This window comes from Gasterosteus aculeatus, chromosome 13 (assembly GCF_964276395.1).
Source record: "Gasterosteus aculeatus chromosome 13, fGasAcu3.hap1.1, whole genome shotgun sequence".
In the NCBI taxonomy this organism is placed as follows: Eukaryota; Metazoa; Chordata; class Actinopteri; order Perciformes; family Gasterosteidae; genus Gasterosteus; species Gasterosteus aculeatus.
Genome location: NC_135701.1, coordinates 6,685,198 through 6,710,178, shown reverse-complemented (window position 1 = coordinate 6,710,178; position 24,981 = coordinate 6,685,198). Strand labels below are relative to the sequence as shown.

The 24,981-nt window shown below is 44.4% G+C and overlaps 3 protein-coding genes across 4 annotated transcripts; 1 reads left to right on the top strand and 2 right to left on the bottom strand.

Annotated features, from left to right (window-relative positions):
* Positions 1–121: 121 nt before the first annotated feature.
* nmrk1 (nicotinamide riboside kinase 1) lies at positions 122–3,437 on the bottom strand. The gene is made up of 8 exons (XM_040195814.2): positions 3,254–3,437; positions 2,295–2,385; positions 2,148–2,196; positions 1,445–1,613; positions 1,214–1,285; positions 962–1,068; positions 700–783; positions 122–539 (listed from the first exon to the last, which is right to left on the bottom strand). The coding sequence occupies exons 1-8, from the start codon at positions 3,280–3,282 to the stop codon at positions 529–531; spliced, it is 612 nt and encodes a 203-aa protein (XP_040051748.1). The 5' UTR covers positions 3,283–3,437; the 3' UTR covers positions 122–528.
* Positions 3,438–3,775: 338 nt separating this feature from the next.
* Positions 3,776–10,579, top strand: ostf1 (osteoclast stimulating factor 1). Its single transcript, XM_040195306.2, has 10 exons — positions 3,776–3,958; positions 6,457–6,503; positions 7,325–7,375; positions 7,599–7,662; positions 7,738–7,791; positions 7,980–8,087; positions 8,346–8,395; positions 9,064–9,142; positions 9,406–9,504; positions 9,617–10,579. The coding sequence occupies exons 1-10, from the start codon at positions 3,925–3,927 to the stop codon at positions 9,673–9,675; spliced, it is 645 nt and encodes a 214-aa protein (XP_040051240.1). The 5' UTR covers positions 3,776–3,924; the 3' UTR covers positions 9,676–10,579.
* Positions 10,580–10,917: 338 nt separating this feature from the next.
* Positions 10,918–24,419, bottom strand: mapkapk5 (MAPK activated protein kinase 5). 2 transcript variants are annotated; one of them, XM_040195305.2, is made up of 14 exons: positions 23,353–24,419; positions 21,068–21,141; positions 18,589–18,664; positions 17,601–17,698; positions 17,353–17,461; positions 16,991–17,080; positions 16,630–16,725; positions 16,411–16,491; positions 15,934–16,121; positions 15,673–15,793; positions 15,466–15,596; positions 15,133–15,248; positions 14,563–14,667; positions 10,918–14,327 (listed from the first exon to the last, which is right to left on the bottom strand). In XM_040195305.2, the coding sequence occupies exons 1-14, from the start codon at positions 23,386–23,388 to the stop codon at positions 14,233–14,235; spliced, it is 1,416 nt and encodes a 471-aa protein (XP_040051239.1). In that variant the 5' UTR covers positions 23,389–24,419; the 3' UTR covers positions 10,918–14,232. The 2 variants fall into 2 exon arrangements, with proteins under 2 accessions (XP_040051239.1, XP_077943294.1); XM_078087168.1 differs by lacking the exon at positions 18,589–18,664 and having other exon boundaries at positions 23,353–24,303.
* Positions 24,420–24,981: the final 562 nt, after the last annotated feature.

Here is a 24,981-nt window from a genome sequence, read left to right as displayed (position 1 = left end):
TAGTCACTACTCTGCCTCCAGTCTCCTAGAAAGAAGCACCAGGGGGAGACAAGAGTCTCCCCCTGGTACTACAGTTGTAGTCTATAGACAAAATAAAAATGACACATGCAAGAGAACAATATTTGGTTGACTGGCAATACATCACAAGTGTATTTATTATGTACACAGTATCTATATGTCTGATAAAAAAAAAGAAAAAAAATCCTTTATACATTACTATAAAAACAATGCAAAGATATGAAAAATTGTAAGATATCACATTCGTCGACTGTACTCATCAACAACTTATGAAAAACACATTTTGGTTTCTCAGAGTGGATTCTAATTTTAAAATACTGTCTATTACATAAACGACTTGTAGTCTGTGTCCCTTCTCCAGCACCAACAACTTCAGTCGCTGCAGCATCATTAAATCCTTACACACCGTTTTTAAAAAGTTATTATCTATCGGATAGAAATGGACACCTTCCCTCACATCACACATGGGAGCAGCGGTCACTCTTCAAATTAAATTAAATCTGGACCACCTCAGTGTTTCTCTGCAAACAGAATAAAATAAGTTGTTTTTTCTTTTTAAACAGTGTGTGTTAAACAGTTTGAAACCTAACTAAAATAGTACTAATACTTAAATACTACTGAAGCCACAACAAGTAGGTTTGATTTGATTCAACGTATTGTTTAATATAGTTTGCAACTTACCCCTCAGCCTTTCTATTTCCTGACAAACATCTCTATACACATGAGCCAGAAGTTCTTCTTTTGGCTTCAGTCCATCCAGAAACACTAATGAAAAACAGATAAATCTGTCATTTCCTCCTAATAAGTAGTGAAAGAAGTTTCAAAATGTAACATTGTTTTCGAGGTCTCAACCACGTAAATACCGTGACTGCTCTCACAATTCTATTTATTTCATCACCAGCATCACATGCTTTTCACGTGGCATATCCAACTGGACACTCACAAATGTCAGACTCCATGCTCTCCATCTCCTGCCGGTTTTTCAGGTACATTGGCCACACGTGTCCATCAAAGTACCCCGGAGGATCGGGAGGTGTGTAAACCCTCGAACTGCAAAAGAGGCAAACACATTGACAAAAACGTTCTCTCTCCGCATTTTTGGAAACTGCAGCTCGAACAGAACTCGTGGAAATAAAACTGAAACCAAATTCATTCAAAAAGAAAAGACAAGTGTATTGATGTTGAATTCTGACACCTTCGTCTCCTCTTGCAGACATCGTAAGGTATTTCCATGAAGTATCTTTTGCAAAATATCTCATTCAGAGGGCTGGAAAGGTAAAGCACACAAAAACATTAGTGAGTTACAGCACAATGACCTACTATCTTATTATTCTGATTTTGAAGAGAGAAGTTGTAGAGTTGTTTCCTGGTAACGCGGTGATAAAGGGCCAGTAAATCATAAACACTGTTTTAAAGCGTTGTGTACCGGTGGTTGAAAATGAGGAAGCCCTCGACTATCAGCACATGGACCGCCTCGTCCGCCGATGGGGTCGCGTGCGCTGGGTTCAGGCCTCGCCGCCTCAGACATGCCTCAGGATCTCTTCTCCACGAGTTGACCTCGTCCATCATCGCGTCCATGTGGAGAGCATCCAGCTCTTCAGCAAAATGCAATGAGAAGGATTTCAAGACAAGGCATTACAAGATCCGTTGCATTATTAAAGTCATTAATTATCAAAATACCAACCATTGTCTGGTTCCAGCTTCTCGAATTTGAGGGTTTTCTTGTTTGTTTCATAATTTGAATGGGAAACTGTAACTAATATTTTTTACTATTTAACAATATTTTACAATAGATATTTACAAGTAAAATAAACATTAGCTAATTTTCTCTCATTAGTATAGCATGTTGTTTAATTTATTCAGTTATGAGTTTGTATATTTTCCATACTTTCACTGTATTTGCCAACATGATGGTCTAAATATTGTCTCAAAATCATATTTTCTTCACAGGTCTCCCAAAACACCGGAAAAAAATACCGAAAACGCGTGTGCAGTGTTCTCAGCTGTAGCGACTCCTGTGCATTCCCCATTCATGCATAAATCTATCAAGCATTTTCATATGATGACTGATTAAACGGATTAGAGCGTCACCCAAAATGTCCCCAACAAACAATTAAAAGTGTCCTTACTGTCATATTGCTTGAACCCGTTGCTGTCAACTGGAACCACACACTCTTCCTGAAGGAAAGAACATCCATTGTGATCACTTATGCTCACGTTTAGGTGTCGGAACTGTCAGTGCAAAAAGTATGATATGATTAGAAAAAAAAGTCAACCTTAAAATATGAATCCTGTGCAATGAGACAGCTGTTGGGTATCTGCAGGTGCAAACTCTTGGAAAGAGTTGATTTCCCCCCATTGGTCGTACTGAAAGAAAAGAACATCAGTAGATATCAGCTTCTTGCAGGTATGACACGTGGCATGTGTGCCAGCCAATAAAAAAAGGGAAATTGCAGTACAGACATTTTTGTTTTTATCTGTAAAATGTCTTGCCTGGTACATATTCAAGTCACATATATTAAGAGACCCTTATCAGAAATAATGTGTCTAATTTGATCTTTCTTGGATAACAGAAATAGAAGAAGAATATCTGGGCCACTCTTTGTCAAAGGCCAAGTTTATATTCTAATTTCTCTAAAATGTCACATTCAAAACACGTATCTGACCACACTGTGACATCACTGTTGTGTGTGGCCAGAGGTTCAACCAAACCACACTCATAGGTGCATTAAAAGTTCTTCACAGTTTGCTTTATGTAATTGCAGGTTTTACATGAGCCACTTATACTGAATTTTTGCATTTACAAACAAACGCTTCAATGCCTTAACTCTTGTCTGCACGTCTGTAAAGTAAATCAATGTCAGAATAATCAAAAACTCCTCAGTTGCACATTAGACACATGCAACGTATTCCTCTGCAAAGTCTTATCTGTCACGTGCTGTATTGATCTGGTGCAGTCCGTGCTGCTCCACTAGGTTGTGGTTAAGGTAGAACTCCTTGAATAACAGCGCACTTTCCCACTTTATATCTTATAATTGTGGTGTGAAGAACTGACGCCTGCAAAACAGCGTCTGGGGTCCTACAGGCTATTTACAGGCGAAATGAGCCGAGCAGAACAACGCAGGGCGCGTCAACACGGCAGCACATGCGGGGGGGGCATGCGGGGGGGCATGCGGGCATGCGGGAGGAGGGGGAGGGGGGTTGTTACCATGCTGGGGCCTCAGGACTTACTTACCCACCGACTCCTACGACTACTGTCTTCATCTCACCGTTTAATACCCACTGCTGGCAGTGAGTTAGCAGCCAACGTGCAGACGGATCCGGCCGTTGCTTCAGCCGCTTGCAGAGCGACGTCCTCGCGCTTCCCCGCTATCGGTTCGTGATTCGCTGATGCAGCTGTTACGTCATCTGACGTGCATGTACGTATACAGTCAAATCAATCATGTCACAACAGGGTTACATCCACCTGTTTATATAGATTGTATATATATATACGAGTTGTATATGAACCCTGAACGTTTTGCCCAATGTATTTGATATATAAACAAATTAATATATCGAAATACATATATATCAAAAATATATTTTTTTATTTATATATATATATACCAAAACTATTAGACTTTTTACATTAACATAAAATGTTATGGGAATTCCTCAAAATAGCTGTGAACATATCTTTGTGGTTAACTATCTATACATCTATACGTGTTAATTGGCCCATATATTGACACATATCACAAGCTTCGCATGTGCGCATGCGCACCACGGCCTTTCCGCCCAGCCCGCAGCGCTGCACGCACTTCCTCATTGGCAGAGACGGCAAAAGGTTTTCACACCAGCGACGTTTGTGTCAGACAGAAACCGTACCGCGGGTTTCGTTTGTTCACCTGTCGAGCCTCGCAAATGTCGAAGCCACCTCCGAAGCCGGCCAAACCAGGTAAGAGCAGAAGGTTTGCCGCTGAAATGTTTGAGCAAAGTTGCGCCGAGGCTCCCCGCGAGGACTCCGCACACCTTGTTGGCGGTGTGAGCCTAATGGGGCGGGCGGTGAGGAGGAAATGCTCCTTTGTGTCGTTTCTGTTACACTCTCAGCGGGGGGGCTCCTCCTTATACTCCCGATGAATGTAACGTTAAACACGCGTCGTTGCAGAGAGGACCAGCACGGTGGATCAACGGCCTCCAGGGACGATCGATAGGGGGATCTAACTCTTCGCAGCGGGCCCGTGTGACTTCCCTATTTCCATCACACACGCTAGAACAGTGCGCTCATTGAGTGGCTTCGTGCTGTAGGTTAGGAGGTGACAAGGAGTCACCATGCTCGGTGACAGCAGCGTCACTTCCTTCATGGCCCAGTGTGCCGGTGGCTCCATCCTAGAAATGAGTGTATGACTGCTGGTTCGCTCAAAAGCACATTTAATGTGCGTGCACATGACTTTAGATGGGAAGGCAAGACACCTTCATTTTGGGGAGGAAACCCTGCAGGTTGTTTCTGCGCAACCAGGTGTCATGGCAAAATTGAAAGGCTAACATTAGAAAATAATTTCATCTTCACATCTGGTGTAAAAACATGCGCTCGGTTTTTCGGTTGGCTGGTTGTTCCCGTTGACAAACGTATACCGATCTTTCTCAACGTGGATATTTAGTTTGCCTTTACTGACACTGACTGGAATGAGATGAGACAAAATACGTGAATGATAAAGCACAAAGTTCAATAAACAGTTTTCAGTTATCACCAACTTGGATTCATCGCAGGGGCGATTTCAGCTGGTGTCTGAGAGTAGCTCTGAGAATCTATGGAAACGCACGCTGTGCAGTAAATTTCTGCAGACATCTGTACGGTTTTTCAGGCCTCGGCCGAGGCCCACGCAGTGAAAACAAAGCGCACGCGCCTCCATCGACGGATGGACGTACAGGCGGCGTTATCGCTCATGCTGGCCGCGGTGGCGGCAGGTGAGATCGTCTGTCCCGCGTCCGTCTCGACGGGCGGCTGGTTGGTGTCTTCCGTTAACCCCTCACAGGGGTCACGGCTGGTGGTGTGGCTGATGGATCTTCACTGGATCGTGAGCATCTTGCAGGAGATATTCTCACGCCGTGATGTGCAGGTTTTGGGCGCTTCTGAAATAGTTGTCCTCTCTGTTCTCTCAGCTTGTTGGACACTTTGAGGAGGCAAAGCAAAATATGGAATTCATAATGTAGCGCGTACTTGAAGGGATCTTCAGTTTATGTCCCATGATCTCTTTCTTTAGTGGTAAACTAAACTCCCTGAACAATGTCCTCTAACAGGCTTGTGTGTTTTCTGTTCTCTAACGTGTGAAGAGGAATACTTTTGGAGAGAAAGAGGAATGTAGAGGGCAACTCTACATTCCTCTTTCTGAGATCTGTGTGTATTCTCTGGGGCAGCATGTTACTGTGTCTGCGCAAATGACTCTTGGTGTCGTATTTTTGGAAGCTTTTGAGGTTTTGGGGTTCTTGTGTTGGGCTTTGTGAAGGAATGGGAGATACCAGACTGTCGGAGTTGCTCTTTCGGTGAAATAACACAGCTGGAAATCATCAAAAGTCCACATGCAAAATAAAATATACTGACTGTTTTGCTCACTCTGAGGACATTTTTTTTTCTCTCTGTATTTTTTCAACTAGACAGTCTTTGTACGAGTCTCAGGCTTTAAAATCCAGACACGAGGCGGACTAGTCGGCACAGGCCTCCGGTGTGTTTCCGGGGACGTGACCGGGCCTGCAGAGCAGACGTGGCGGCTGGTGCCGAACAGAGTGGGCCTGTGCAGCCTCGCTCCTTTGCAGACACTGAGACAGTGTGCAAGCTAAACAGAAAGCCTAGCAAACAGCAGAGAAGAGAGAGGGGGTAGAGGGGAGGGCACGGCTCTCCTACGGTAAACCCCCGTCAGCTCAACCAATCGGCATCTACCAGCCTTCAGCGGCCAGAACGGGTTCAGCTGCCACATTCCCTCCGGTATCTTTTCCAGCAGCAGAGCTAACATCTCCTGCAGAAACCTCCAGGCTGCACGCAAGCCCCAGCTACGCGTTTCTGTCCCCGCTGTGCGCACAAAAATGTGTGTTGTTGGCAGGTGCAGTGTAGTTGAGGTGGAAGGGGAAAGGGCTCGAGGGCAGACATGAGGAGCGGTGTATCTGAGTGCAGGTTGCAATGCTCAGTCACATGCTGGGGGCTCTTAGGTCAGGTGACTGCCGGTGATGTTCAGGCGGCGAGCGCTTCTTCTGAAAGGTGAGGCCAATGTGAAAGATGTATTTTCTTTCAATCGGCCATCAGGGGGGAAAAACTACTGTTGAGTGGTAGAAGGTGTAGTGTCACCTCGCTTTCTCTATCATATTTGTATATTATATTTGTACTAGTATTTTGAATGAGGTTGACGTTCTGCAACCATGCAAATATTTAAACTAATGTGAAATCTGTTTTGTCTCAACTAGGCCAAGTCAAGGTGTTCCGAGCGCTATTCACCTTTGACCCCAGAACGGTAAGAGATCTCTGTTCGTTTAGGTGGATTGTTTCCTAATATTTGATTGATTGTCGAAAAACCATTAGTTTTATTTTCAATATCTATTCATTAGACATTCCATGATTCCAATATGTGAATCACGTTAACTCCGCCATGGCAGCATCCCAAATCCCGTGCAGAATAAAAGCCAGAAAGAGTCTGAATAAACGGGGACTTGAATAGACTTTAATGTCCACATAAAATAACAGGTCATTTCACAGAGAGGAAATCCTGCTAATATTTTTAGCCTTCTGCTAACTGTGGCCTAAATATCACGGCGGAGAGCCTCAAACCAGTGTGTCTGTTTACATTGAAATATTACAAATACGTTGAAGATTATCATTTACATTTTGCCCAACAACGCCAAAAACGTACTGCCTATCTTATCAAAATATTTATTCTCAAAATGTATATGAAAAATGTCTGTTTCTCAGAGTATTTCTACAAGCTGCTCATTTGTCCAACAGCCCAAAACCATAAGATCTCAAGTTAGCTATGAAATCTAAAAACAAAGTGAAGCTGTTCCTTCATGATTAAGAAGATGAAAATAATGAATGACTAATCAAATAATTAATTCATTATCAAAAAAATGCCATAGAAGCACTTAAAGGAAAATAAAAATAACCTGGCCGCTAAACTGTGTCACTAATTCCTTTTTTTAGTTTTAGATTTAACCACATTCAAAGCATTCGTCATTAACAACAAGGGTGAAAAGCGGATGAAATGCAGAATCCGTCTAATCCGTCGATGGCATAAAACTGGCTGATTAATACAGTCACATTCTTATTTTTGTATTACAGCCAGACGAGCTGTTCTTTGAGGAAGGAGACTTTCTGTATATCTCTGACACAGTAAGTAAAGCCTCAACAATTGTCTCCCTCTCGGTGTCCCATCAGTTTTTACCTTAATTTGCACTTTTTCTTCCCCTTTTTTTTGAAAGCTCAGTTGCAGTCTTTGCATTTTATGTCTCCCTTTTTGTTTCCACCCTTCAGTTTTTAAAAAGTCTCCCTTTCCCTCCCTCTTTATTGCACTACTATTTCCCTTCAATTTCTACATTATTATTATTATCCCCAGACTGACAGTAACTGGTGGAAGGGGACGTGCCGAGGAAGGACGGGACTCATTCCAAGTAACTATGGTGAGTAAGCAACGGACACACTTTAGAATCCTGACAGTGAGTTTCAGATAACGCTGGACTGTCTTGTCTTTTTAGTGGCTGAACAGGCGGAGTCCATCGACAATCCAATGCACGAAGCAGCCAAACGAGGTGTGGCGACCATCCACAAGTGTTTTTATTATTGTATTTTATGTGTGACCTTTTTTTATTCGTTGAGGAAGAAAAAAAACATTGACCTTTTTTTGTCTTTCCTTGCTGAAGAGCTGTTGCACTATTTCTATTATTAGTGCCCTTCTCAGTTTAACCCCTTGTGTGCTCACATTGGTTTATTTGAACAGGCAATCTGAGCTGGCTGAGGGAATGTGTGGAGAACAAGGTTGGAATCAATGGGCTCGATAAAGCGGGAAACACGCCGCTCTACTGGGCGTGTCACGGGGGACACAAAGGTAACAGACCGGCGTTAAAAACGCGTTAGCATTTACTCTTTCCTTATGATGAACCCTTCACACTGGCAGCGGTGATGGACTGACAGATTGTGTGCAGTTCTACACATTGAAACACAGTACATGAAAACAGGAACTTTGTCTATGAAACGGTTCCAGTTATCGTGTGTTCCTCCAGTGTTCCCACATGATTGTTTTGTAATACATAAACTCTTCAGCAAATCAGTTGCTCAAAGTTCCCTTTTTTCTTTTCTGTATCAGAAGTGGTGGAGGTGCTGCTGAGCCAAACCAACGTGGAGCTCAACCAGCAGGTAGGTAGAGTTTGAAAACGCACTGAGGCCTGAATGTAGATCAAACTAATGCATCAAAGCATTGAGCTGCTGTTACCTAAATGTACCCAGCGTGTCCCTTATTGCAAGATTTGCAGAATGGGGACACGTCTAAAACCGCAAATGTCTTTTTAGGAACTCGACCAAATGTATTTTCCTCCGCATATTCATTCTACTCGATCAATAGACCCTATAGCATAGATATATTTAATGGGCTTAATCTAAGATAATCAATGCAGCATGAGAATCATTTTGCAAACATTGATGGAACCAGGAAGGAACGTGAACTGATCTACTTTCTAACGTGTTTTGCCGGGTCGATTGGAGCTATCCATGTTACTGAAAGGGTGATTTTATGATTGAACCTTGTGTTTGGTCACGTCCCCTATGTGTCCCCATGAGGACAAGAGGGGGACACAATCATCCTGCTTGAAGAATTACATATCTGAAAAATAGGTTCCAATAACTTCTTGCCAATTGTAGATATTTAAAATATTCTATAAATGTTCTAGAAAATTGGGTCCATGAAAGCTGCAAGAAGTAGCTTACAAGTCTATATGGGCCCACTGTGGTTTGCGATAAAGTAAAGTAAAAGTGAATCAGGAGCTGTGACATTAAGAGAGCGGTGATGTTGATGCTTTGTGTTTCAGAATAAACTTGGCGACACCGCTCTGCACGCTGCTGCCTGGAAGGGTTACTCTGACATTGTGGAAATGTTGCTGAACAAGGGTGAGTGTCCAGTATTTGTCTTGTATTTGCTTTTATGAAGGGAAAAAAAAATGGCAAGCAGGTCATATTCTTTATTTAAATAGATATTGAAAGCGAGCAGGTGGAATGTAGGCACAGAGGTCCATAAAGGCGTGTGTCAAACCATAAAAGTGTGGTTCCAAATAGAAAGCCAGCTGACTCTGACCGGCACGCAGTTTTACCTCCGTCTCTTTCTGCGTGTAGTTTGTGGGCTTTTTTTTTTAGCGTGAATGTGCTTGTTTCAGATGCGAGGACGGACGTCAGGAACAACGAGAATAAACTGGCCCTGGAGATGTCCACCAACCCAATGTGTGCTTCACTTCTCAAAAAGAAGCAGGCAGGCAGTGAGTACAGCTGCCCAAGGGGGCACCATCGCAGCGCGCACACACACACACACACACACACACACACTATTGCAATATTCCTGTCATTAATTGTCCATTTCTCTTGTCTCAGACACCACGCGCTTACACAGCAACGCTGAAGAGTATTTGGATGATGAGGACTCGGACTGAGCTGGCCGGGTCAAAACATCTTCACTGTATTCCATTATTTTTTGGGGAGGGGGTCGTGGAGTTTAGAGAGATTTATTACAGACCAAAAATGGATTTGCTGCTCCCTTTTAAACTGTAACTGCATTTTAGTTCCATTATTTTGTGCAAACACCTCAGCATCACCGCATTGTCCGCTTTGAAGTGAGGCGTTTCAGAACCTACCATGGATTTATCTGTGATGTTGTCATGGAGAAAGCGGCAAAGCACTAAGAACACATTCCAGACATGCATATTGTGTGTTTAACCCATTTCCACTGGGCATTAAAGTGCCAGCGCAGATTAAAAGATTGGTCTGGTTTGTGTCTAGTTAAGTTTGAATGCTCCACCTGAATCACTGAACCACAGAATCCCCCTAAAGGAATTGTAAATGCCTGATCTCTTACAGCTTGCTATCAAAAATGTAACTGTACATCTGGGAGGCAACGCAACGTTTGCATTTAACCTTAATATTTCTTCTTTTAAACCCAATGAGATGTTCTTGTGTGGTAACCTGCTTGAAACACGCCTTCCCCTCCATCACGTCATGAAAGTCACCTGCATATCACATGTTTGGATCGGTTATAACACCTGCAATTCAACCCCTGTAAAACAGACTTTAGGTAACTCTTCTTTTAATCTTTTGATGGTGTTTTTTCCATTCTGGGAGCGTTTTCTTTGCTTCTCTCCCAAACATTTAATATATATAAAATGTCTATACCCAGATATAGATATATGTTTAAGTGCCTTAACTGTGACAAAGAGTGTCTTCTGTTATCTGTCAATGTGATCCTGCTTTTGTCTTGAGGTTATGAATTACTTAAAATATTTTTTTTTCTTCTAGATTCCTATCTGCTCTTTAATCTACAATAAAATATTTTTAACTTAATGTCATGTCGAGAAGATATTTAATTTATGACCGATTATAGTAAACACACACACGCTGTGAGAAACTAAAAAAAATGTAAAGATACTAAAGAAATGAAATGTGTCAAGATTTTTCTAGAGATTATAGTAAATCACTCAAAGCTGTCAAATGGAGACAAGTTTAATTGATTTGAATTAGTTTAGTTTCTTCCCGTGGTCTGGAGGATGAATGTGACTAAAATACCTCGGCAATTACGCTAATTGGGAGGGCGGGACTTACAGGTTCAATTGATATCTGAAGATATAGCAAAATGCAGAAAATAATGAATCCCAAAACACAGTGTAAAGCATTTAAGTCCGTTCAAAAGTCAAAGAATTCCTTTATTACAAAGTCAGCATGTTGATGATGTTCCAAAGAAAGGCAAGAAAGGGCAAAAGAGTTGGCTGTGAAGACAGAAATCGAACACGTCTCTGAGGGATTCAGGTGCATGCTACATGACTGCCAGGCCAGAGAGAACAGACGGGTTGCTCAAGCAGAGAAGGACCTTCACTCCTAAACATTTCCTCACTTAACTTACACAGGAACGGCTAAAAAACAAAAAGATACAAAACCCACCTCTCTACACTTACACAGAGGGAACAGAAGCAACAGGTATTTTTCAAGACTAGTCCCAACAAACCATTCAACTGCCTTCCGGGTCCTTTTCGGGGTGCTGGTATCTTACACCCCAAGAAAGAACGCATTCATTTATCCGCAGTCAGCGCTCACATCGGGAACCAGCAGTCTTTCCTGGTATAAAAAAACCCTGCAATCTAGTGAAATGTGTCTGCAGCTGAAAGACAGACTGAGGGGATCCTGCAGCAGCATCGACTCAACAAGAGGACGTGAGGAGGGAGGTAGTGTCTTCTAAACAAACCGCCGCTCTGGGATTTATTTGGGACGGCCGAGGCAGACCGAGCAGCAGACTTTCCCCAGGGGTTTTCCTTTGTTTGCAGTATCAGGATTTATGGCTCGACTTGGTAAGAAATGCTAATAAATACGCTGCGCTTCAGCAACGGACTCGGTTATTTGTAGGTGCAGCAGGAGATTTAAAGGAAGCAGTTTGGATTCATTTATAGGCCTCCAGTAGAAGGTAGGACTGAGACACACAAACACAGAAGACATTCATACACAATTCACTGCAGTGTCACATTCTCACACAGACGTGGTCAAAGTTAAACAAAAAAAACAAAGTATTAGTAAAGAGCGCCGCGGATTTTGCAATACTGTGATTTTGAACTAATTTTAAGGCCGCACACAATGGAGCAAAAGTTTGACATTTTGACAAATATGCTGATTATATTTGAATATTTGTGTTACTCCAAAAACCAGAAGAGTTAATGGTCGGACTGGCACCGTGACCCAGGTAGGACCAATTGGTTGCATTGATTTTACAAATCAACAGCATTTAGGAGAAGAAAAGCAAACAACTTTTCATCACGTGTTGATTACCGTGATGTCGAGAAGCCGGAGGCCGCACTTTGTTACCAGGCCAATTGTTTCCAGTCTCCCGTGAAGCCGAGCTAACCTGCTGCTGCTTACAGGCTATACGTTTTCTAAAAATCCCCTAATGTATGAGTAGTCGAATAAAGGGTAAAAAGACACTTATTTCTAATGAGTACTTATGCCAGATAACTATATTAATTTCAACACAATGTTGTCAAACCAGTAGGCTTTGATTGTTTGTGGACAGAAAGCCTTCATTTCATAACATGAAAACAAGCAAATCACAGCCAAAAGGACAAATACTGATATCTCACTTCTGACCTCTTCATCCTGTAATTCAGCTTCTCTGATAAAAGCAGTTAGGAATGAAGATGCCAGCCGACCGAGAAGGCACATCTGAGCGTAAAACGTGTTCACGTAATAAGGCCTTTTTAAACACGGGCCGTTTAAGACTTGAAGGGAGCTGTATGAAAAACATGCACCGCAAATTATAATCATCCCTCAGTTTTTAGGCCAAACATAAATAATTGAAGGTTTTTTTTCTTCCTTCATGGCCGATAGATTGTGTGAATAAGGCCAGCTTCATATCATCAGACCAGTAACTTATGGGTAAGATAGCTGTTGATGTGTGGCTATGTGATAATGCAGATTACCGATAATTATAGGTTCTATTCATGTTTTTAGTGTAACTAGAAAGACATTTCTTAACATTCAAAACAAAAGATTATTCAGTTTACAATTGTACGTTTTTTACTGAGCAGCAACGAGATATTGCTCCAACGTTTGAAGACTCAGAGTAAACATGTTTTCATTAAGGGAAAAAATAATAATTTTTTTTCATAAAGTTCCTTTATAAAAAAAACTCATTTAAAAAGGGGAAATTCATAGATTCTGATGATTTTCAAAGGAAACGCTCAAATGTATTGAAGAGGCACTGAAGAAGAGTTTCGTCTTTCAACCAGTCTTTGAAGAAACAAAATCAGACTGGAGCACTAGAGCAGTGGTAACGTGCTGGATAACCAATGACACATTATTTACAACTAAAGGAGGCGGCGTGAAGGGAAGATGAGGAGTATTTGCTGGTATTCAGACCATTGAAATGAAGACTGTAATACTGATGGACTGATAGATGATATCTCACTACCAAGTACATGCACACACACACTAGGAACACATTAATTAGGTTATTGCACAGTCAGAAGCACTGCAGGTTATATCAGAATGCAACCTGTTGAATGAGGCTGTGTTTGTTTCCGTTGGCTCAAGTAGCAAGCAGTCTTCCTTCGAAATGGCTCAAGTGCTAACGGGCTCCGGTCTGAATTCCAGTAAATACGACTTCAAGTCAAAGCAGCGCGGGTTGCGTTTCACAGCTGAACGACCTTAGCAGAAGACTGAACCGGAGAGCGCTCAGAATCCCATCAGAAATGTGAAAAAAAGCCTTTATATGAAATAATTAACTTCTTAGTGAAAACACATGGATGTTAACGTGCCTCTTCAGGCTGCCGTGATCTCTCTAATGCCGTCTGTTACAAGCTTCAACAATGACGAGGTTCATTTGGGGCTGCGACTTGTCTATTTGGGACACCTGCATTTCCAGTCTGCCGTGACCTCTACACAACAAAAAGGTCACACAAAAACAAAGACTAAGATCCTTTACAGCCCGCAGGTTCAGAATCACAGCGTGTGGAAGAACAAACAAGGACGGCTTGTCTCGACTTTAGAGCCCACTGACGGGCTACAAGTGAGGTATAAAATAATGGAACTCTTTGTTTAAATAAATTAAATTAGTCTTAGGGTGGTTAAAAAAAAAAGAAAAAAAAAATGGAACAGAATAAAAGGAAATAATTGGGGTAAAACATGTGACACCCTGGACAATCAGCTAGTTGGACAATCAGCTAATAAAAATTCCCTCCCAGAAAATACATTTCTTTTAACTGATTTTTCTCTTTTCTATTTTTTTTTGCAAAAATGAAAATATAGTTTTTCAATGTTCTTTGCAAGTTTCCATTTACAAAAAAATCATAGTACGAAGGATTTGAAATATATCTACAGCTGTACAATAGGTCTTGCAAGTGAATTTATGAAAAAGAAAAGAAATAAAAGAATTACGGCATTATTTTACATAAAAAAGCCTCTTTACAGATATGGGTTAAAAAGGGTCATATTAAACAATATATAAAATCAGTTTGCTAATGAGACTCCTGGAGATTCGTCTTTTCTTCGATAGCTTGTTTCACTATTTCAGCCAACTTCAAGCGGTCGACTTTATCGGAGAAGGATCGTCCTGCAATGAGAAAGTTGGCGGTGAGGCAGCTGGTAATGACATAAGCTTTGGATGGTCATTACAGCTAAACAAATACTTCTTACAAACATATTCATGCGCTAATGCCAGATGAATTAACAAAGAAAGAAAACAGCCGGTGAATTGGATCAACAAGGCGTCTCAACAGCTGCTTTGCTTTTAGTGGTTGAAGCGATAAGAACATGGCCTGCTGTAGTCGTGGTGAAATGGTACCGACCGTCCCAGCTGAGCCCCTGCAGGCCGTCTCTCAGGTGTTTACAGTCTCTGTTGAACCTCCAGGCTTCATACATCACTTCATTCAGCTTCTCGTCCTCGTTTTCTCCTGGACAAACACAAACAGTCACTCCAGAGGCGGCTCGCTCTCTCTGCGCTATTTAACATTGGCAATGTTGGGGCCGGTCATCAAGATTTATTTAGCATACATTAAGGATGGGAGATGTATGTAATTTTATCAAAATTTTGACGCGAGACTAGAGGTCATCATTGACATGGCATAGCACACCTATGCCTATGGTCTTCCTTACGCTAAAGTGGGTTACATAGCAAACGTTAAGTTAAGGACAATCATTATCCCGTTTTCATCTCCAGCTTAGAGATTCCTTAGTTGAACACAAATTTGTCCACTTAAATGTAGATATGGCGTCGGCGGTGTAATGTATCGCAGGTAACTATACCAGTAAATACTGATATGCAATCCAAACAGTGCACAAGTATTCATATATATACAGCAGAATGCTGGTTGCATGATCCTTTCGGCCTTGTTAATGACGGCGTTGTGTTTACTGACCAGCTTGTGGTAGTATACACTGTGCAATGACGTCTCGTAACTTCTCCAGCGCGACGTTGTGGTCTTCACCTCCGATCTCTGGGTCGTGGATGAAGAAACCGTCACTGGGCTTGGGGCTGCAACATGGACATCACAACATCAGTCTCAACATCAATTAAAAGAAAAGTTCAAGAAGAGAATGAGATTTTGGTTTCAGCTTTAGCAGCTATCTTATCAGTGCAATCTAGCGTGACGTAGCTCAACTTCAAACACTGAAATAAACTGCTAAAGTTTAGCAATATGATTACAGTTTATTTCTTAAAACAATTAAAAAATGACAAAAATGACTGGTACCCGAGTAGTTTGCGCTTCCTGAGGATTGGGTTGTTTACAGAGTTTAAAGGCTTCAGGCTGACGTTCAGATCTTGAATCCTCATGTTGGCCAGCTGCTCCGCATGCGCCTGCTGGATACCAGCGACTACCGCCTGGAGGGAAGACGAGGACGCTGGTACTCCGACCAACTTTCAGCCCTGTCAAGAATGGCTTTGGCTTCCCACTCACCTTGTCCATCATCATCTGGGCGGAGGGCAGCACGTTGTCGAGGGCCTCGGTGCAGTTAAGCCACGGGTGAGCCAAGACTCCCTCAATAGTGAGCCTCTCCTCGGGCTTCACCTTCAGCAGCCTGCAGGGGGCAGGCGGGGACGGGAAGCGTTGCGGACCAAAAAAAGGTCACTCGGATGACGAGCGAAAAATGCTTTGTTCTGCGACTACAGCGAGATGAGATAACCAGACGCAGAGGGAGCGAGGGACAGAATGACTCACTTGCGTACGATGTCCTTGGCCATCTCGGAGATCTGGCTCCACTCATCTTCAGGGAAGTCAAAGCTGCCCGTCATGATTTTCTTCCGCATGTCCTTTGGGATGGTGCGGCTGTGGTGCTTGGAGTAGAAGGGGGGGTAGCCGCACAGCATCACGTAGATGATCACGCCGAGAGACCACAAGTCACAGCTCTGCAGAACGAGTTGTGGAAGAGAAGCATTCGTTTAAAGCGTGACGTCCTCGGCAGGAGCCCAAATCCCCAGAAGAATGTGGGCAAAGGGATGAAAACCGCGCGTCAAAAGCCTGGACGCAACTTGGATTTCAGCGACATGCCGAATTTGATGGATTTACTGTTAATGTGTGAAGCAGGATTATACCCCACGTTCCCCGTGCTCTCCACCCACAGATTGGAATCTGCAAGTTAGATTAGGGTTCATTTTAAGAAATACTCGCCACCGAAATGCATAGTTTGGGTCTCACCTTGTTATAGGTATAAGGAGTAGGGGAAGTGGGTATAATTCCAGACTTTTCTTTTTGGTGTCTTCTTTGAGCCTCAAGTACCTGAACAGAAACAAGAGCAGAAGGAAATTGTGAAATGTGCTTCAGCTTTCATCCCCATCTAAGATGTCACCATCTGTCTGTGTGTGGGTGTGTGTGCGCGCGTGCATTTGACGAGTGAGACTGCTATTCCCTTCTTACCTGAGGTGCTACGTAGTAGGGAGTGAACTGAGGGGTCATCAAGTCCCCTTGGTCAATTTTGGCAAAGCCAAAGTCGCACAACTTCACAGGTGCATCCTGTGGAAAAAACAGCATCAAAGATGAACATGGTGACAGATCTCTGGCTGGAGCTTCACTTTACATTTGCGTTCCATGGACTCTTTGCAGGGCTGATCTTGTAGACTAGGACTAAATGCAAATAGTCGAGACAGATCTCCTCTTTGCAGGGTCTCAAAAACTAAAGCTGCAGCGTTACAGTCCAGCGGAGTTGAATTTCCTTTGTATCAAAAGCAACAGTTGGGGTGAATTTAAAGTATTTCTGTCCACAGCTTGAGCAACTTACCAGAGAATTGTCCTTAAAGAGCAGGTTCTCTGGCTTCAGGTCGCGATGTGCAATATTCAGGGAGTGACAATGTTCCAAGGCTTGACTGATCTACAGGGGGCAGAGACATCAGACTGAGACACCACTCCCGTCTGTGTGTGTGCGCGCGCGTGTATGTCCAAAGAAACATTTCAAACACACTTCATTTGAGCTGGTGAGTGTGTGTGTGTTGTGTATCTAAGCAGTGAGGCTGCGTGTGACATGTGGAGGCCGTCAGTGATTCTCACAAACAAACCCGCCGACAAACACCGGTGGGCGAAGACTGATCGAGGACATTTCATTCAGGGAGGACGAAAAAACACCCCGTGTGTGTCTTCACTCGCCTGTTTTGTGACCTGGCTGGCCATCTTTTCAGTGAAGTGCCTGTGCTGACTGATCCTGTGGAACAGCTCGCCACCCTCCATCATTTCCATAACGATCAGGAGTCGCGCTCTGAAACGGGGAGAGGCGGCGTGGCTGCGTCAGGAAGAGCGAACGAGAGGACATTCCAAAGAACTCTCTCTCTCACACACACACACACACACACACACACACACACACACACACACACACACACACACACACACAGTACCTCGGGCTGGACTCATGTGGGAACTGGACGCTGTTGGCATAAACCTCCAGGATTTGCACTATATTTGGGTGGTTGGCACACATCATATGGAGACGCACCTGAGGGAATCAAACACACCGCGCTGTAATCTACTGTGTGGGAGTTAGTGAGAGCAGGGTGACCACCTGGAAACTGAAGGTGATAAATAAACAAATGAACAGAGGAGCGGTGTGCCACGACAACCAGAACAGAAATGCGTTGAACAAAACTGCTGTTCAGCGCCGAGCGGATCTCCAAGCAGAGACCTGCGCGCTGCTCATTGAGGCATTGTGTCACAAGCTTGAACCAAAACACTGTCAGACGGGCGGCGGGATTTCTTCAGCTCCCCACACGGACTGCTCGAGCAAAGCCTGCTCAAAGCCGATTGGTCAGTACCGCTCGCCTAGAAAGGGATCAATAACGGTATCTTTTACCGTGGCCCACAGATTGCGTTTGAATGCAGAATCTGCTTCAGTAGATTACAACTCAAATATAACAAATTATTCAGCAACCAATAGAGAGGCTCCTTCCAACTAACGGCACGCTATGATTCAAGTTATCAGAATAAGAAGAAAGTGACAGATTGAGACTTTAGAAAAACATGTAGACTGAATAATTGTGGCAACGTAAATTAAAAAGAAAGCATGGAGGTAAGGTTAGAAGAAAAGATGGCGCTGAACACGACATTGTCGAGCAGTAATTGTGGGCGTTTGTGTGAGGCTGCTTGTTTTGGCGGCGCGTGTCACTGCTCAGCTGTTGTGTAAGCCGTTGGATCAAAACAGAAGCCCTCTAATGACACGGAGGGGCCGCGTTCACCGCAGGAAGACGGCGTTACAAACAAACAGGTTCAGCATTCAGGCACAGGAGACGGATCGACCCGGAAAAGGCAGACGGGAATTAATGGAGACTGATAAGAGGCAGGCAGACGGAACAAACGGAACCGGCCTTAATCAGACACAGCGACTCTGACCTCGTTCCTGGCCTTGGGCCGATCAATGAGGATCTTCAGGGCCAAGCGCTCCTGAGAGGACTTCTTCACACAAACTCTACAACAGGGGGAGAAAGAAAACAAAAGACAAGAGTCAACAAACATCTCGGCCAGCAGGATAACGCCACCTGTGCGACGGATGAGACCATGCACGGCATCGGTAGTATTTTCCTGGAGTTTGTTACGGATGTCGGAGTTCTGCGTTCTGAATCCTCATCTGTTGAATCTCAATCACTAGAAAGTACCCAGCCGGGCATTTAGCCACCACTCTTGTTGAGGACAAAGAAACATCATCAAATCAAGCCAATGTTATTAACGCAGCACAAAAAACACACACACATTTAGTCGTCCGAGCGTATCTCGTTTATTGTGCAGCAGCTTGTTTCAGGTCCCTGTTGAAGCCAGAGTTCCACACGGAGGGATCTCATTTCTGCGAATCTGAACTAGAGCTAAAATCGGCCGATATTAGCTTATATAATCGGCATGGTTGCAGCACAGAAAAAGATGAATTATATTTGATGAAGTTAAATTTGGCCTGACACAAAGACGCAGTCAAGAAAGCAGCTGACCACGTAGAGATAAGCACAATATTTTGTAAACACCCCACCATGTTTTGGAACATGAGAATCTCGTCTACATCTTTGGAAGAAGAGACGAACCACCAGCCTCCTCTTCTTCATATTCAAGGTTGACCATGTGTTCAATGACTATCTCCTGGTAACGACGGTCTGATTCCAGCAGAACACATGAAACACGGGCTGCATCGATCAACACGTCACTATCCAAGAATCTCATCATCCCGTTCCCCTCTACAGCAGCAAGGCCTCAGACATCCACTTCCACCGGCAACCGCAGATTACAATATTTAAGCATCGCTGCGAGAAACATTTCAGCGTCGGCCAAAGTCCACTTTCCTGGGAGGCAACACCTACCTAAGGAATAACACAGTTGGGTGGTGGGGTTGTGAGATAAAGAGGTGAGGGGGAGAAATAACAGACGGATACAGACACGCGCTACAAACCGCACAGAGCTGGAATCAGCAGGGGAGGCCGAACAGCTTGAACCCGACGGTGTCGATCTCCAGCCCCTCCGCTCTGGTAACGGACGAAAGTCTCGCTTCGCAGCCCGACAACTACCTCAGTCTGTGCCTCAGACGCAGCACATGATTCAAACCAGTTCCTCATGAGGTAAAGGTCATCGCTGCTGACTGCTGGGTTGCATCGTTGACCCCTAATGGATCCACGAGAATGGATCTCAAAAGCAGGTTGGACAAACATTTGATCAAATCGTAGAATAGAACCTAAGGAAAAACAAACTCCAGCAGGTTCTCTCCTGTCCCCACATTACAAAATGTGTCAGGTTGGATGGATTCAAGCCCAGGATGCGACGGGTTGTGTCTGAGCCAAATGAGCCCACAGCGACTACAACGCTGCTGCCAAACGTCTCCACATTCAGCCTCCGGCAGCGACATGTTACAAACAGAAAACACAATTACCATCGGACGACGGCCAAATGCAGAGGAAACGTTGGCTGCGCTGGGTAACAAATCACCATGGCAGATCGCCGTCTACTGTTTGAATAATTAGTAGTTTTAAATAGTCAGGGAGGGACGAAGACATATTCTGTATTTCCACTGTCTGACGTAGCATTTTCAATTTAAAAGTTCTGTTCCGGCACGGTGGCGTGGTGGTTAGCACTGTCGCCTCACAGCAAGAAGGTCCTGGGTTCGATTCCGCCCAGTGGCCTTTCTGTGTGGAGTCTGCATGTTCTCCCCGTGTCTGCGTGGGTTCTCTCCGGGTTCTCCGGCTTCCTCCCACAGTCCAAAGACATGCTCGGGGGATCAGGTTGATTGGGGACTTTAAATTGTATGAATCTGAGTGTGAATGGTTGTATGTCTCTGTGTTGGCACTGCGATTGGGTGGACCCCGTCTCTCGCCCGAAGTTGGCTGGGATGGACTCCCCCCGCGACCCTGTGTGCAGACTAAGCGGTTTGACGATGGATGGATGGATATATATTCCATATATCCATATATATATTCCAGAAGTGGCAGACAAAATAATTGAGCGGCCCGTAGAAATGTGTTGTACGAGCACAGAACTCAATGTAATGTGATGTTATGTTGATGTTGATGTTAAATACTCAAAATGCGTCAAAGTCAGACGTTGCTGCTGAAATGATGCCACATTGAACCGGATGCAATAAAATCACAAGCAACGTGTGGGAAAGTCACCAACTTTGGCTTAGTTAGCAAATACGCCACATCTGCTCCGACATGAAGCCGATCGGACTACAACCACACAATGCAGCAGCAGTCAACTGTGGGTTTGTCCCGCAGCGGCAATATATACATATTCAACTCTTTTTAATCCTTTCTTGGGATTCACAATGCAATATGCTCAACATCAATCCGACGCCGGAAGACCGTGGAGGGAAGTACTTCCGACACACTCTGGCACTCACCTGACGGGTCCACTGATGCCGGCTCCCAACTTCTGCGTCCAGTTGATGTTGTACTCGTCCAGAATGGAGGTCTCCTGAAACCACAAACGGAGGCCTTAAATTGGATGTGCGGAAAATAAATAAATAAGAATCAACCTTTTATGCAACAGACCCCAAGACGAGATCACATTACCACACCTGTGGGGCAGGAAGCACAAAACAAACGCTCCTGTCTGGAAAGGAACCTCCCCTCAGGTGTAACTGCTCTCGCTCAATGAGAGGCTGTGTTTGCTGCCTCGGTGCCTCTGTTCTCAGTTACCTCAGACATGACGTGTGATGCCTGTGAACTCATCAAGTGCGTCGCCCTTATCTACACAAAATGTCCGTCGTGATGATTCCATTTATATGTAATTTACTTTGGTCTCTCTGCGCAGACGTAAAACCACACAGAGGCCAAACAACCAGCCTTTGAAAACACGACAGCTGCTCTGCGTTCATGGAGCGCAACGACGCCGCCGATCCACAGGAGCTGCTGGTGCTCTGGGATGGCTCCATAAGTGAATATATGAGCACGATGCTGTGGACCGGCCATACGTCGGATACGACTCCTGAAAGGCTAAAGCGAATCCACCCCCCTCCAAAAAGAGACGCAACATTTTCAGGAACATTTTTGTTATCATGGCTTATATTTCAGATTAACACGGGGCCCCCCCAGCACCTGCTCCCCAGGAAGATTTCCCTCTTTCTTTTTCTAACCCTGGTGGGCAGCCATGTCAACAAGATCAGCGGATTATCTCCCGTTTCCACCCTTCATACCCCCCCCCCCCACACACACTATGGAAAGCCGCTCCCTTCGCGGAGACAGAACTCCACGCGTTGTCGGTGGAAGTTGAGGGAATCTTGAACTCAAACCTTTGGGATACACATCCTCACACCTGGCCGACTCTCCTCCCAAATACGATGCTTGTGGTACCAAACCTGCAACCATGAAGCAAGTGGCAGAGGCACATGGCTGAGCTGCAGTGCGGACGTGTCCTGAGGACATTACCTCACTCTCTCTGGCCTGTCGGTCAGGTGACAAAGTGCCTCCGGGTTTAGGTGGGCGTGTCCAAGCTGCAAAAAGTCAATCCCCCAACTACAGCCGTGTGCCCTTAAGTCAACTAGGAGAGGATACTAGGACTTAAAGTCGTGTCATCAAAAAGGAAAAATACGGCTTTGAAAAGAACCAAACTAGCCAGTTAGGGGGAATTGTTATTAATGTCCACATTTGGATTACATATTGACGTGTCCCGTCTAGACTGCTGCCGCAGCAGCTCCGCCCTGATCTGGACTCATCCGCTGCTCCTGAGTCACGTCCACCCCGACACCATTTCCTCTTCTTACACTAAACAGCCTCTCAGTTCAGCGGTCAGTCTGGTTCTCCCCCATTGGACCGGACGGCCCTGAGCCCACTGACTAAAACTGGCTCACTAGCCAATATGTTTGTGACAGACCAAAGCTTGTGACACGAAGAGTGACTCAGCGAATCAAACTTGTACGCCTAAATAATAACGCTGTAACCAAAGCTGAGCCATGATGGACGTGAGTCCAGATGCCAAGTCTGACTGTTTTCTTAGAGCTTTTATTTGAGTCAAAATTGCCTGAGGGGCGGCTGGACCTGATGGATCGGATTGGCAGTGTCGCAATCGGGTTTTTGGTCAATTTCAGTGTATTCTAATCAATAGGTTAGTCATGTTTGTCAGTTTTAGCACCATGAATATCCTGGGATAACTTCCCAAGTATGTTTCACTTCTCAATGCCACCGCCGTCGCCCCGGCATTAGGTACATTCTGACACTGTGACAGCAGGGGGCCGGGGTCACTGAAGATCACATTTTACTGCTTCTATAGATGCCTGAGCGGGGAGAGAAGCGGGGCCCTGGAGGAAATCCCAGAGCCGGGCTGTACGGAAATATGACCGTGACCACGTAAGGTTGATCGGAGCTGCACAGGAATGTTGTGTGTTACACCAAGTCATGACAAAGATTCAAGTGTACCTTCTTGTGCAGCCTTCATTGGCATCATTATTAATGCAAAGGACAATTAAGATTCAGCAGACAGAAGTAACAATGACAACCATGTTGTACACACCAAACCAAACAACAACAACACAAAGTGACGGTTCAGTCAGCTTCAAGCAAGCATCGATCAATTGATTCATTCGTTCAAAGGTTATGAAATCGAGACAAATGGATCACTACTACAAAAGTTACAATTACTGCATTACCTACTGGCACAAAGATGGACATGAGACTTGGTTGGGGTTACCTTGATGAACTTGTCTGCGTTGTTATCCTCCGACATGGTGCTGTGCTCTGGACAGATGAAGTCTGCCTCGCCGGTCTCACACAGTTGACGGACACAACGCGTTTTTCTCTGACCTTCACACAGCTCCGGTCTTGCAGCCCTGGCCTGGACCAAGGCTCGTGTATATAACTAGTTATGATCGAACAAGGCCATTGGACCAAAATGATATTCGGCCACCGATCAACGACAGCACTCCTCCGGTCACCGGGGCGGAGGGATGAAACGTTGGATCGGGCCAGCAGTGCTCACCGCCTCGGGGTCCGACTCGCTCTTCCAGTAGTCCTAAACTCAGTGTGGTGACCATGTAGAGTGCCAGACTCCGAGCAAGCCTAACAGAGGAGCCGAGGGCAAGTCCAATGTGGACTAGGCCACCACTTTTGGAGGCGCAAAGTCCATGGGACAAGGTGTATTTTTAGCAGAGCAATGACAGCGGTGCTCTGCAAAGACACCGGCGGCTGGCTAAGTAAGCTAGTGCCCCTCCATCCTGGGCTCAGGGCAGACGGCCACGCAACAACGGCAACCGGCGGAAAGAAAAACGACCAAGATATGCTCTGAAGATCGCAGATACGTCTCCTGGATTCGCGCTGGCTTGATCCGAACAGGACGAGCACACCGTGTTCCCAGAAGCACAGCAGCCTATTATGTCGTCGAGCCGAGCCTGCTAACGGGCTATCAAGTTAGCTTAGCTTGGCAAGTTCGTTTTCCAGTTCTCCTCCAGGCAACAGATGTTAACATGTTTCCGTAAGACAGAGGTGGCCTAATACAAATCAGCGCTCGTATAACGCAGTCTCAAAGGTGGGAAGGGTTAAGGGAGAGTGTTTTCAGAGGTGACCAAGGAGATACACACATCTCTGCACTGTTTAGCTAATCCCACGGTTGCTTGTCAGAGGGACCACCATGGACTGTATATAAGAAGGGGAATAGATAATTAGAGCCCCGTAATGAATGCCTGATTAAAATAATAGACATGATGTATAAATTGGATACGTTTTGGATATGTATTGTTTTTCGAATAGTAAATGTGTAGCTTTGGAACCTATTAGGCGTGTAATGCTCGTAATATTTTTTAATTAACGGTTGTAAATTTTGATAAAATACATTTGGAAATGGTCAGACACTGGTGGGTCCTTACAAAAGGGCCCCGGCGTTTTTCTTTAAATAAACTTTATTAACTCTTTTTTGCACAAACAATAGGCAAACATACAGTGCACCGCAACCCAGTAGCATACGCATTAGACACGCAGATAAAGACACATGAATAACAAAAAGTTGACTTATCTGTAAGTTCAAAGCAGATAAACAGTTGAAAGATGATGAAGTATGAAGGTGTCGTGATAAATCTTGTTAATAAATGTTGTCCCATGTTGTAGGGGTGTGGTGTTGAGTTGAGTCCATTTTTATTTGGTCAGGATATTAATCAGGAATCAGGAAACATTTATTGCCAAAATATGTCAAACATACAAGGAATTTGTCTTGGCGGTTGGTGCGTGACAGTAGACAGTGTAACAATAGACAACAAGACAGTAGTGCACAAGTAATAAAATAACATGAACTGCTAATCAATGGGTTAGTAGAATAAGGCTATGGGTT